This window comes from Lepidochelys olivacea (genome assembly GCF_965140295.1).
Source record: "Lepidochelys olivacea isolate rLepOli2 genome assembly, chromosome: 23".
NCBI classification, from domain to species: Eukaryota; Metazoa; Chordata; order Testudines; family Cheloniidae; genus Lepidochelys; species Lepidochelys olivacea.
In genome coordinates, this window is record NC_140433.1 from 14803293 (window position 1) to 14816735 (window position 13443).

The window sequence follows — 13443 nt, forward strand, 5'->3', positions numbered from 1 at the left end:
CCCGGGCAGCACCTGCACGGCCAGGGCGATGGTGTTGAGCAGGATGAGCAGGAACATGCCGTACTCGAAGGCCGAGCAGTTCACGGCCGCCCACACCCGGTGCTGGTGCCGATTCTTGGGGATGTAGCGCCGGAGCGGCTGGGCCTTCAGCGCGTACTCCACACACTGCCGCTGGGGGGCGGGGGGACAGGGGGCGCTGAGCCGTGCCCCACACCCCCCTCCCGGCCCCCCAGCCCCTCCACACACTGCCGCTGGGGGGCGGGGGGACAGGGGGCGCTGAGCCGTGCCCCACACCCGCCTCCCGGCCCCCCCGCCCCTCCCAGCCCCTCCACACACTGCCGCTGGGGGGCGGGGGGACAGGGGGCGCTGAGCCGTGCCCCACACCCCCCTCCCGGCCCCCCCGCCCCTCCCAGCCCCTCCACACACTGCCGCTGGGGGGCGGGGGGACAGGGGGCGCTGAGCCGTGCCCCACACCCCCCTCCCGGCCCCCCCGCCCCTCCCAGCCCCTCCACACACTGCTGCTGAGGGGGGATTAGGGGGCACCGGGACCGCCACTGCCCCCCACTGAGCCGTGTCCCATGTGACGAGGTGGGAATGTTCTTTCTTTTCTCTGAATGCTGTAGGGGTGCCTCAGTTTCCCCTAGGCATTTCGTAAGGCTCTAGGGGGTGGGATAAGGCAGGGGTGTGATTGTTGCAGAGCAAAGGGCCAGGGTCCATAAATGGCGACACTCTGTCTCCTGGCCACTGGTGGCCTGGGCCCTTCCCCCTGCCAGGTGAGAGCTAAAGGGTTGGAGAACAAAGGGATCCGGTGCCCTCCTGGCCTGGGAAAGGGACAAAGCCCAGAGCAGGGCGGGGCTGGAGGGAGTTTCAGTTTGGGGCTGGCTGGGGACAAGGAGTGAAGGGCAGACGGGGTGTCTGGCTCATTGCCCCCCAAAATGGGCCCGGCTGAGGGGTCCTGTTCTCTGCACCTACAAGCTCTGTGTTAGACCCTGTTCCTGTCGTCTAATAAACCTTCTGTTTCCCCGGCTGGCTGAGAGTCCCGTCTGACTGCGGAGTTGGGGGGCAGGACCCTCTGCCCCCCCCAGGACCCCGCCTGGGCGGACTGGCTGTGGGAAGCGCAGGGAGGGGCAGGGGAGGCTGGAGGCTCCGGGGTCAGACCCAGGAAGGGGGAAGCCGGGGGAGCTGTGTGTCCTGCAGACAGGCTGCTCCCCGAGAGGAGACTCCCCCAGAGCCCTGGCCGGCTTCGTGGGGAGCAGGCCCAGAGCATCGTCCGGGGACCCCGGGACACTTGTCCAGCTCGCAGTTGCGGTACTCCTGCTCGCCCTGGGCGCGGAGGGTGATGGGGGCTGGGGGAAGCTGGGGAGCCGGCTGGGGAGGTGGGGAAGGCTGGGGGGCAGGCCGTGGGGCAGGCTGGGGGGCGGTACCTGGTTCTTGTCCAGCTCGCAATTGCGGTACTCCTGCTCGCCCTGGGCGCGGAGGGTGATGGGGGCTGGGGGAAGCTGGGGAGCCGGCTGGGGAGGTGGGGAAGGCTGGGGGGCAGGCCGTGGGGCAGGCTGGGGGGCGGTACCTGGTTCTTGTCCAGCTCGCAGTTGCGGTACTCCTGCTCGCCCTGGGCGCGGAAGGTGATGGGGGCTGGGGGAAGCTGGGGAGCCGGTTGGGGAGGTGGGGAAGGCTGTGGGGCAGGCCGTGGGGCAGGCTGGGGGGCGGTACCTGGTTCTTGTCCAGCTCGCAGTTGCGGTACTCCTGCTCGCCCTGGGCGCGGAGGGTGATGGGGGCTGGGGGAAGCTGGGGAGCCGGCTGGGGAGGTGGGGAAGGCTGTGGGGCAGGCCGTGGGGCAGGCTGGGGGGCGGTACCTGGTTCTTGTCCAGCTCGCAGTTGCGGTACTCCTGCTCGCCCTGGGCGCGGAGGGTGATGGGGGCTGGGGGAAGCTGGGGAGCCGGCTGGGGAGGTGGGGAAGGCTGTGGGGCAGGCCGTGGGGCAGGCTGGGGGGCGGTACCTGGTTCTTGTCCAGCTCGCAGTTGCGGTACTCGTGCTCGCCCTGGGCGCGGAGGGTGATGGGGGCTGGGGGAAGCTGGGGAGCCGGCTGGGGAGGTGGGGAAGGCTGTGGGGCAGGCCGTGGGGCAGGCTGGGGGGCGGTACCTGGTTCTTGTCCAGCTCGCAGTTGCGGTACTCCTGCTCGCCCTGGGCGCGGAGGGTGATGGGGGCTGGGGGAAGCTGGGGAGCCGGCTGGGGAGGTGGGGAAGGCTGTGGGGCAGGCCGTGGGGCAGGCTGGGGGGCGGTACCTGGTTCTTGTCCAGCTCGCAGTTGCGGTACTCCTGCTCGCCCTGGGCGCGGAGGGTGATGGGGGCTGGGGGAAGCTGGGGAGCCGGCTGGGGAGGTGGGGAAGGCTGTGGGGCAGGCCGTGGGGCAGGCTGGGGGGCGGTACCTGGTTCTTGTCCAGCTCGCAGTTGCGGTACTCCTGCTCGCCCTGGGCGCGGAAGGTGATGATGACGAAGCCCACGAAGATGTTCATCATGAAGAAGGCGATGATGATGATGTAGACGATGAAGAAGACCGAGATCTCCACCCGGTAGTTGTAGATGGGGCCCTGGTTCTCCCCGTTGGCGTCGATCGCCTTGTACAGCAGGCTGGGGGCAGGGAGTGAGATGGGGACCCCCAGGAACCCCCCCAGCTTCCACCAGTCCCTGTGCCCCCAGCCCCTGATCCCCTTCCAGCCCCCTCCCACTCCCCATGCCCCCCATCTCTGCACCCTCCAGCTCCCCCAGGCCCCCAGCCCCGATTCCCTTCCACCCCCCTCCCCCCGTGCTCCCAGGCCCCCCATTTCCCCCCACTCTCCGTGCCCCCCATCTCCCCACTCTCCAGCTCCCCGGGACCTGCCAGCTCCCTCTCACTTTCCCCAGCCCCCCACCTCCCCCAATCCCTAGCCGCCTGTCTCCGATCTCCCCCCAGCCCCCCATCTACCCCGATCCCCAGCCGCGGGTCTCCAATCTCCCCCCAGCCCCCATCTCCCCGGCCCCTGGGCGCACCTGGGCCAGCCCTCGAAGGTGGAGACGGTGAACAGGGCCATCATGCCGGACAGGACATTGTCAAAGTTGAAGTCGCTGTTGTGCCAGACCCTCTCGCGCACCATGGGGTGCCCCACGTCCCCGTCCTTGTACACAATGAACGTGCCCCTGGGGGGGTCAGGGGTCAGGGGACGGACCCTGACGCGCCAAACCCCAGCCTGGTCCCCCCGACAACCAGAGACCCAGCAGCCCCCAATGGCCTGAGCCCCGCCCCCCGGCCTGGTCCCCCCGACAACCAGAGCCTCAGCAGCCCGACAACCTGAGCCCCCCCAGCCTGGTCACCCCAACAACCAGAGCCTCAGCAGCCCCCGGCCTGAACCCCCCCGCAGCCTGGTCCCCCCGACAACCAGAGCCTCAGCAGCCCCCGGCCTGAACCCCCCCGCAGCCTGGGCACCCCGACAACCAGAGCCTCAGCAGCCCCCGGCCTGAACCCCCCCGCAGCCTGGGCACCCCGACAACCAGAGACCCAGCAGCCCCCAATGGCCTGAGCCCCGCCCCCCGGCCTGGTCACCCCGACAACCAGAGCCCCAGCACCCCGACAACCTGAGCCCCCCCAGCCTGGTCACCCCGACAACCAGAGCCCCAGCACCCCGACAACCTGAGCCCCCCCAGCCTGGTCACCCCAACAACCAGAGACCCAGCAGCCCCCAATGGCCTGAGCTCCCCCAGCCTGGTCCCCCCGACAACCAGAGCCCCGACAGCCTGGTCACCCCAACAACCAGAGCCCCCAGCACCCCACGATGGCCTGAGCCCCCCCAGCCTGGTCCCCCCGACAACCAGAGCCCCCAGCACCCCACGATGGCCTGAGCCCCCCCAGCCTGGTCCCCCCGACAACCAGAGCCCCCCCAGCCTGGTCACCCCGACAACCAGAGCCCCAGCACCCTGACAACCTGAGCCCCCCCAGCCTGGTCATCCCAACAACCAGAGCCCCCAGCACCCCACGACGGCCTGAGCCCCGCCCCCTGGCCTGGTCACCCCGACAACCAGAGCCCCAGCACCCCGACAACCTGAGCCCCCCCAGCCTGGTCACCCCAACAACCAGAGCCCCCCCAGCCTGGTCACCCCGACAACCAGAGCCCCCAGCACCCCACGATGGACTGAGCCCCCCCCCCAGCCTGGTCACCCCAACAACCTGAGCCCCCCCCAGCCTGGTCACCCCGACAACCAGAGCCCCAGCACCCCCCTGGCCTGGCCCAACTTATGCCAACAGCCCAACCCCTGGCCCCTAATCTCAGACCCCAAACTCTGACCCCCGGCCCAGCCCCCCAACCCCATCCCAGCAACCAGCCCCTGATCCCAGCCCCTACCCACGACCCCCTGACCCCGGAGGCGGCTGGTGGGGGGAGACAGGGGGGCGGGGGTCCCTGGTGGGGGTCCCTGGGGGGCAGAAGGAGCCGAGGGGGACGTACTTGCATTCCTCCGGCGTGTGCTTGGCCTCGTCCGTGCAGCTGTAGAATTTGCCCTAGGGAGAGCCATGGGGCTGGGTTCAGACCCCCCGCCGCCGCGAGCCCCACACCCCACGTACCCCCCCTCTGCTCCCCCGCCTCCTCCCGCCCCCACCAGCCCCACGTACCCCCCCTCTGCTCCCCCGCCTCCTCCCGCCCCCACCAGCCCCATGTTACCCCCCCTCTGCTCCCTCGCCTCCTCCCGCCCCCACCAGCCCCACGTTACCCCCCCTCTGCTCCCCCGCCTCCTCCCGCCCCACCAGCCCCACGTACCCCCCCTCTGCTCCCTCGCCTCCTCCCGCCCCCACCAGCCCCACGTTACCCCCCCTCTGCTCCCCCGCCTCCTCCCGCCCCACCAGCCCCACGTACCCCCCCTCTGCTCCCCCGCCTCCTCCCGCCCCCACCAGCCCCACGTACCCCCCCTCTGCTCCCCCGCCTCCTCCCGCCCCCACCAGCCCCACGTTACCCCCCCTCTGCTCCCTCGCCTCCTCCCGCCCCCACCAGCCCCACGTTACCCCCCCTCTGCTCCCCCGCCTCCTCCCGCCCCACCAGCCCCACGTACCCCCCCTCTGCTCCCCCGCCTCCTCCCGCCCCCACCAGCCCCACGTTACCCCCCCTCTGCTCCCCCGCCTCCTCCCGCCCCCACCAGCCCCACGTTACCCCCCCTCTGCTCCCCCGCCTCCTCCCGCCCCACCAGCCCCACGTTACCCCCCCTCTGCTCCCCCGCCTCCTCCCGCCCCCACCAGCCCCACGTTACCCCCCCTCTGCTCCCTCGCCTCCTCCCGCCCCCACCAGCCCCACGTTACCCCCCCTCTGCTCCCCCGCCTCCTCCCGCCCCCACCAGCCCCACGTTACCCCCCCTCTGCTCCCCCGCCTCCTCCCGCCCCCACCAGCCCCACGTTACCCCCCCTCTGCTCCCCCGCCTCCTCCCGCCCCCACCAGCCCCACGTTACCCCCCCTCTGCTCCCCCGCCTCCTCCCGCCCCCACCAGCCCCACGTTACCCCCCCTCTGCTCCCCCGCCTCCTCCCGCCCCCACCAGCCCCACGTTACCCCCCCTCTGCTCCCCCGCCTCCTCCCGCCCCACCAGCCCCACGTTACCCCCCCTCTGCCCCCTCGCCTCCTCCCGCCCCCACCAGCCCCACGTTACCCCCCCTCTGCTCCCTCGCCTCCTCCCGCCCCCACCAGCCCCACGTTACCCCCCCCTGCCCCCACCAGTCCCACGTAACCGTGCCCCGTGGGGGGCGGGGCACTGGGGGCTGGGAGGGGCCCATGGGGGCTCACCTTGAAGAGCTGCACCCCGATGCAGGCGAACATGAACTGCAGCAGCGTGGTCACGATCATGATGTTGCCAATGGTGCGAATGGCCACGAAGACGCACTGGACCACGTGCTGGGGGGGCGGGGGGGTGAGACCCCCAGACACACAGCGACCCCCCCAGCCCCCCTCAGACACACAGGCCCCTTGGTGCCCCCAGCACAGCACCCCAGGCCCTGCACCCCCTCCCAGCCCCTGCACTCAACTCCCCCCGAGCACTGCCCCCCCAGCCCCCCGGCCCTGCACCCCCTCTCAGGCTCTGCCCCCCCCGAGCACTGTCCCCCCCAACCCTCCGGCCCTGCACCCCCTCTCAGCCCTCTGCACTCAACTCCCCCCGAGCACTGCCCCCCCCAGCCCCCCGGCCCTGCACCCGCTCTCAGGCTCTGCCCCCCCCGAGCACTGCCCCCCCCAGCCCCCCGGCCCTGCACCCGCTCTCAGGCTCTGCCCCCCCCCGAGCACTGTCCCCCCCAGCCCCCCGGCCCTGCACCCCCTCCCAGCACCTGCACTCAACTCCCCCCGAGCACTGCCCCCCCAGCCCCCCGGCCCTGCACCCCCTCTCAGGCTCTTCCTCCCCCGAGCACTGCCTCCCCCAGCCCCACGGCCCTGCACCCCCTCTCAGGCTCTGCCCCCCCCCCGAGCACTGTCCCCCCCAACCCTCCGGCCCTGCACCCCCTCTCAGCCCTCTGCACTCAACTCCCCCCGAGCACTGCCCCCCCCAGCCCCCCGGCCCTGCACCCGCTCTCAGGCTCTGCCCCCCCCGAGCACTGCCCCCCCCAGCCCCCCGGCCCTGCACCCGCTCTCAGGCTCTGCCCCCCCCCGAGCACTGTCCCCCCCAGCCCCCCGGCCCTGCACCCCCTCCCAGCACCTGCACTGAACTCCCCCCGAGCACTGCCCCCCCAGCCCCCCGGCCCTGCACCCCCTCTCAGGCTCTGCCCCCCCCGAGCACTGTCCCCCCCAACCCTCCGGCCCTGCACCCCCTCTCAGCCCTCTGCACTCAACTCCCCCCGAGCACTGCCCCCCCCAGCCCCCCGGCCCTGCACCCGCTCTCAGGCTCTGCCCCCCCCCGAGCACTGTCCCCCCCAGCCCCCCGGCCCTGCACCCCCTCCCAGCACCTGCACTCAACTCCCCCCGAGCACTGCCCCCCCAGCCCCCCGGCCCTGCACCCCCTCTCAGGCTCTTCCTCCCCCGAGCACTGCCTCCCCCAGCCCCACGGCCCTGCACCCCCTCTCAGGCTCTGCCCCCCCCCCGAGCACTGCCGCCCCCAACCCCCCTCCCAGCCATCTGAACACCCCCCCCACACACCTTCAGCCCCTTGGCCCGGTTGATGGCTCGGAGAGGCCGCAGCACGCGCAGCACCCGCAAAATCTTCACCACGGAGATGGCGCTGGAGCTGGGGGGGGGTGTAGCAGGGGGGAGTGGGGGTCAGAGACATTGCAGCAAGTTCCCCAACTTCCCTGCCCGGCACCGCCTGCCCCCATTCATCACAACCCCCAGCATATCCCACCGCTTCCTTCCCATGCCTGGCGTATCCCACCGCTTCCACCAACCCTTCCTACTCCCGGCATATCCCACCTCATCCACCAATCCTCCTCACGCCCAGCATATCCCACAGCGCCCACCAATCCTTCCCACCCCTGAAGCATCCCACCGCGTCCAAGAATCCTTCCCACCCCCGGCGTATCCCACCGCGTCCACCAATCCTACCTTCGCCCGGTGTATCCCACCTCACCCACCAATCCTTCCTGCTCCTGGCGTATCCCACCGCGTCCACCAATCCTTCCTGCTCCTGGCGTATCCCACCGCGTCTACCAATCCTACCTTCGCCCGGTGTATCCCACCTCACCCACCAATCCTTCCTGCTCCTGGCGTATCCCACCGCGTCCACCAATCCTTCCTGCTCCTGGCGTATCCCACCGCGTCTACCAATCCTACCTTCGCCCGGTGTATCCCACCTCACCCACCAATCCTTCCTGCTCCTGGCGTATCCCACCGCGTCCACCAATCCTACCTTCGCCCGGTGTATCCCACCTCACCCACCAATCCTTCCTGCTCCTGGCGTATCCCACCGCGTCCACCAATCCTTCCTGCTCCTGGCGTATCCCACCGCGTCTACCAATCCTACCTTCGCCCGGTGTATCCCACCTCACCCACCAATCCTTCCTGCTCCTGGCGTATCCCACCGCGTCTACCAATCCTACCTTCGCCCGGTGTATCCCACCTCACCCACCAATCCTTCCTGCTCCTGGCGTATCCCACCGCGTCTACCAATCCTACCTTCGCCCGGTGTATCCCACCTCACCCACCAATCCTTCCTGCTCCTGGCGTATCCCACCGCGTCTACCAATCCTACCTTCGCCCGGTGTATCCCACCTCACCCACCAATCCTTCCTGCTCCTGGCGTATCCCACCGCGTCCACCAATCCTACCTTCGCCCGGTGTATCCCACCTCACCCACCAATCCTTCCTGCTCCTGGCGTATCCCACCGCGTCCACCAATCCTTCCTGCTCCTGGCGTATCCCACCGCGTCTACCAATCCTACCTTCGCCCGGTGTATCCCACCTCACCCACCAATCCTTCCTGCTCCTGGCGTATCCCACCGCGTCTACCAATCCTACCTTCGCCCGGTGTATCCCACCTCACCCACCAATCCTTCCTGCTCCTGGCGTATCCCACCTCATCCACCAATCCTTCCTGCTCCTGGCGTATCCCACCTCATCCACCAATCCTTTCTATGCCAGCGTATCCCGCTATCCCCACCAATCCTTCCCGCGCCCGAGCCATTTCCTGGGTCTGCCTTCCCCCCTTCCCTTCATCCCTCCAGCCCCATACGCATTGTTCACCCCTGCACTCCTATTCCCCGCTCACCGCCCTTCCCCGCCCCACTCACTGGATCCCGAAGGAGATGAGGGAGACGCTCACAACGAGCAGATCCAGCAGGTTGAACCAGTTCCTGCAGAAGGAGCCTTTGTGGAGGAAGGCGCCGTAGGCTGTCATCTGAGGGGAGTGGGGGGAAGAGGGTCAATCCGGGCCTGTGCTGACCCCTGGGCCCCGTTCCCCTCCCTGAGCCGGGAGAGAACCCAGGAGTCCTGGCACCCGGCCCCGCCCCAACAGTACCTTGAGCAGGATCTCCACGGTGAAGATGGAGGTGAAGGCATAGTCGAAGTACCCCAGAATCTGAGCAGGGATGGGGTGGGGAGACAAGGCCATGGGGGAGAGTCAACGGCCAATGTGGGGCAGCCCCCCCTGCCCTGCCCCAATGGCCCCTCCTGCCCTCCTGCCCCCCTGCCCTGTCCTGCCTGTCTGCCCCACCCCAGCACCCTCCCCACCTCCCCTGGCCTCCTCCTCGTCCACCCTGGCCAGGCCCCTGTCCCATCCAGCCCCCTTCCTCACCCCCCCATGCCTCCCTGCCATCCATCTCCACCCAGACCCTTCCCCCGCCTGTGCCCCTCCCCATCCAGCCCCCATGTCCCCACTCCTCCTCCTTCCCCCTCCCCCATTACCCCCCCCGGATGGGCGGGTGGGGGTCTCACGATGTTGCGGAAGGAGTGGGCCCGGATAGGGTCCTCGGCGGCTAGCGAGATGCTGCTGAGGATGATGAAAACGAGGATGAGGTTGGTGAAGATGTGGTGATGGATCACGGCGTGACACCCCACCCGGAGCCTGGGGCAGGGGAGAGATCGGGTCAGAGCCAGACTCACCTGAGATGTTCTCTCTGAATACTGTGGGGGTGCCTCAGTTTCCCCTAGGCATTTCGTAAGGCTCTAGGGGGTGGGATAAGGCGGGGGTGTAATTGTTGCAGAGCAAAGGGCCAGGGTCCATAAATGGCGACACTCTGTCTCCTGGCCACTGGTGGCCTGGGCCCTTCCCCCTGCCAGGTGAGAGCTAAAGGGCTGGAGAACAAAGGGATCCGGTGACCTCCTGGCCCGGGAAAGGGACAAAGCCCAGAGCAGAGGGGGGCTGGAGGGAGTTTCAGTTTGGGGCTGGCTGGGACATGGAGTGAAGGGCAGACGGGGTGTCTGGCTCACTGCCCCCCAAAATGGACATGACTGAGGGGTCCGGTTCTCTGCACCTGGAAGCTCTTGTGTTAGACCCTGTTCCTGTCGTCTAATAAACCTTCTGTTTCCCCGGCTGGCTGAGAGTCCCGTCTGGCTGTGGAGTTGGGGGGCAGGACCCTCTGGCCCCCCAGGTCCCCGCCTGGGCAGACTGGCTGGGGGAAGCGCCCGGAGGGGCAGAGGAGGCTGGAGGCTCCGGGGTCAGACCCAGGAAGGGGGAAGCCGGGGGAGCTGTGTGTCCTGCAGACAGGCTGCTCCCCGAGAGGAGACTCCCCCAGAGTCCTGCCCGGCTTCGTGGGGAGCAGGTCAGAGCATCGCCCGGGGACCCCGTGACACCCACCCCCCTGAGCCAGCCGGTCCCCGCCCTGGGGCTGGGTGCGAGCGGCGCCCCCCAGAGGGGACAGGCCCCTGCCCCAAGCCCCGCCCCCCTGGAGGAGCCAGGCCCCGCCCCTCCCGGCGCTCACGGGTTGGTGCTGCTGAGGATGAAGAAGGCGCTGCCGGCCGGGATGGGCAGGACTTTCTCCGTCGTCACCTCCTCCAGCTTGTCCAGGTGGGACTCGGCCAAGCTCTCCTGGTAGCCCTCCTCGGCCTCCTCCCCTGCGGGGCAGACGGACGGCGGGGGGATGACAGCGACAGGGCCCCGCCGGGCTCAGCCAGCCCTTCCCCGAGCAGAGAACCCAGGCGTCCTGGCTCCCGGCCCCCGCTCCTGCTCTAACCCACCAGACCCCACTCCCCTCTCAGAGCCAGGCAGAGAACCCAGGAGCCCTGGCGACCAGCCCCCCCCATGCTCTAACCACTAGACCCCACTCCCCTCCCAGAGTCGGGGAGAGAACCCAGGAGTCCGGGTTCCTATTCATCATGATAGGATCAAAAAATACAGTAGGGTCACATCTGGCAGCCACAGATCCCCGAGAGGAGAGCGCTCCCTGCCCAGCCCCCCGCCTGCCCCACGGCGCCCCCCACTACCCAGCCCTGACTGCCAGGGGAGAGCACCACCTGCCCAGCCCCCTGCCCCCCCCCAGCACCCCCCATCTGGGAGAGTCAGACCCACCCTTCCTACCTCCTTCTTCGCTCCCTTCTTCATCCTCCTCCTTCTCTTCCTCCATGCACGGCACCTGGGGACAGAGCAGCAGGAGGCCAGGTCTGTGTGTGTCCCTGCACCCCCTGCTGGAGGGGCTGAGTCCTGTGCTGGGGGGGTAACCAGACCCCCACCAGGGGATTTCAGCTCCCCTGCCCCTGGCGTGAACCCTGGCATCTAGGCCAAACCCCATTGAGACCAAGAGGGAACTATTCATAAAGTTTTGGATGAATATTGTGCGTGCCTCAGTTTCCCCAGTGCGCTGCCTGGTTAACCGGCGGTGGGGGGAAGGGTGTTTGCTCTTTGCAGAGACCCAGGCATGACCCACCCCCAGCTGTCTGGGGCCCGGCCCCCCATGCCACGGAGGAGCCCAGCCGACAACGGCTGTTTGCCACCTGGCACCGAAAGACCCCGGGGGCCGACCATCCGCAGGAAGCCAGCTGGGGGTGGGACCAAATGGGGGGTTTTCTGAACACGCTGCGCTGGGCATGCCTCAGTTTCCCCCGCATGCTGTGCGCTTAACAAGGCCGTGGGGGAGAGGGGTTGTTGTTATTGAGGGACAGGGTGTGACCCCACCGGGACCCCAGACTATGGTCAGTGGGGGGACAGAGGGTGGAAGAGAGGGTGCCCCGAGTAAGGACAGAGAAGGGGCCGTGAGGAGGGGATACGGGGGGGACTGGGCTGCCCCACGCTGGGGGGAGCCACTTCTTACCTTCACGCTGCCATCCTGGCTGCCGCTGCCCGGGGCTTCATCCGCCAGCTTCCCCCTGCGGGGAACAGGGGGGCTCAGAGCAGAGATAGGGAGAGAACCCAGGCATTCGGGCAGCCTCATCCCCCCTCTTACCCACCAGCTCCCTCCCCTCCCAGAGCCGGGGAGAGAACCCAGGCGTCCGGGTGCCTCACTTTTTGCTCTCCTCCGCGGACGAGTTGATGTTGTCCCCATCGGCCAAATTGTCCACAGCAATGGCCAGGAAGACGTTCAGCAGGATATCTGGGGGGGGGGCTCAGGAAAATAGGGGTGCAGGGGAACCTCTGCCTCAGCCCCACCCCAAATCCACTCACCCCCCCATGTCAGCCACCCCCCCACACGACACTGCCTGGCTCCAGGGCCCCCCACCCTCCTGCCACCAGCTTCTGATCCGCCCCTGCTGCCCCCCTACTCCACCCCCCAGCTCGAGAACTGCCCCACTACTCCCCAGCTGCCTGTCAACTCTCCCCTCCCCCCCACAGCCATTGCCCCAGCCCCCTGTAGCCCCCCGGCCAAGCGGGTACAGTTGCCACAAATGAAGAGGATGATGAAGTAGACACAGACCAGCATGCCGGGGAAGTAGGGACCCCCGTAGGCCATGATCCCGTCGTACATCACCGCGTTCCAGTCCTCGCCCGTCAGGATCTGGGGGGGCCGGGCAGCCGTCAGTGGGGGGCAGGGGGCTGGCGCGTGCCCCGGAGGGGGAGAGGGGGTTCCCAGGGGTTTCTGGGGGATGGGGGGGGACCTGGAAGTCAGTGAGCAGGGTTTGGGGGAAGGTGTCTAAATTGGGGGTCCCAGGGCAGCTGGGAGGGATTCAGGGGGGCACCTGGAAGACGGTGAGCAGGGCCTGGGGGAAGGTGTCGAACGTGGGGGGGCTCCGGGGGGCCCCGGGGGGTACCTGGAAGACGGTGAGCAGGGCCTGGGGGAAGGTGTCGAACGTGGGGGGCTCCGGGGGGGCCCGGGGGGTACCTGGAAGACGGTGAGCAGGGCCTGGGGGAAGGTGTCGAACGTGGGGGGCCCCGGGGGGTACCTGGAAGACGGTGAGCAGGGCCTGGGGGAAGGTGTCGAACGTGGGGGGCCCCGGGGGGTACCTGGAAGACGGTGAGCAGGGCCTGGGGGAAGGTGTCGAACGTGGGGGGCCCCGGGGGGTACCTGGAAGACGGTGAGCAGGGCCTGGGGGAAGGTGTCGAACGTGGGGGGCCCCGGGGGGTACCTGGAAGACGGTGAGCAGGGCCTGGGGGAAGGTGTCGAACGTGGGGGGTCCCGGGGGGGCCCGGGGGTACCTGGAAGACGGTGAGCAGGGCCTGGGGGAAGGTGTCGAACGTGGGGGGCCCCGGGGGGTACCTGGAAGACGGTGAGCAGGGCCTGGGGGAAGGTGTCGAACGTGGGGGGCCCCGGGGGGTACCTGGAAGACGGTGAGCAGGGCCTGGGGGAAGGTGTCGAACGTGGGGGGGCCCGGGGGGGCCCGGGGGTACCTGGAAGACGGTGAGCAGGGCCTGGGGGAAGGTGTCGAACGTGGGGGGCCCCGGGGGGTACCTGGAAGACGGTGAGCAGGGCCTGGGGGAAGGTGTCGAACGTGGGGGGTCCCGGGGGGGCCCGGGGGTACCTGGAAGACGGTGAGCAGGGCCTGGGGGAAGGTGTCGAACGTGGGGGGCCCCGGGGGGTACCTGGAAGACGGTGAGCAGGGCCTGGGGGAAGGTGTCGAACGTGGGGGGGCCCGGGGGGGCCCGGGGGTACCT

At 69.3% G+C, this 13443-nt stretch overlaps 1 protein-coding gene across 1 annotated transcript in view; it reads right to left on the reverse strand.

The window, feature by feature from the left end:
- Nucleotides 1-13443, reverse strand: part of CACNA1F (calcium voltage-gated channel subunit alpha1 F) — a 41833-nt gene that overhangs the window by 15153 nt on the left and 13237 nt on the right. The window contains exons 14-28 of the mRNA XM_084612806.1: nt 12229-12349; nt 11860-11947; nt 11669-11723; nt 10939-10993; nt 10343-10475; nt 9357-9486; nt 8941-9000; nt 8714-8820; nt 7128-7215; nt 5793-5900; nt 4475-4527; nt 3027-3173; nt 2426-2627; nt 1425-1466; nt 13-171 (exon numbers count right to left, since the gene is read on the reverse strand). Coding sequence (XP_084468932.1) covers nt 13-171; nt 1425-1466; nt 2426-2627; nt 3027-3173; nt 4475-4527; nt 5793-5900; nt 7128-7215; nt 8714-8820; nt 8941-9000; nt 9357-9486; nt 10343-10475; nt 10939-10993; nt 11669-11723; nt 11860-11947; nt 12229-12349 — 1548 coding nt within the window. The remainder of the gene's footprint in view (nt 1-12; nt 172-1424; nt 1467-2425; nt 2628-3026; nt 3174-4474; nt 4528-5792; nt 5901-7127; nt 7216-8713; nt 8821-8940; nt 9001-9356; nt 9487-10342; nt 10476-10938; nt 10994-11668; nt 11724-11859; nt 11948-12228; nt 12350-13443) is intronic.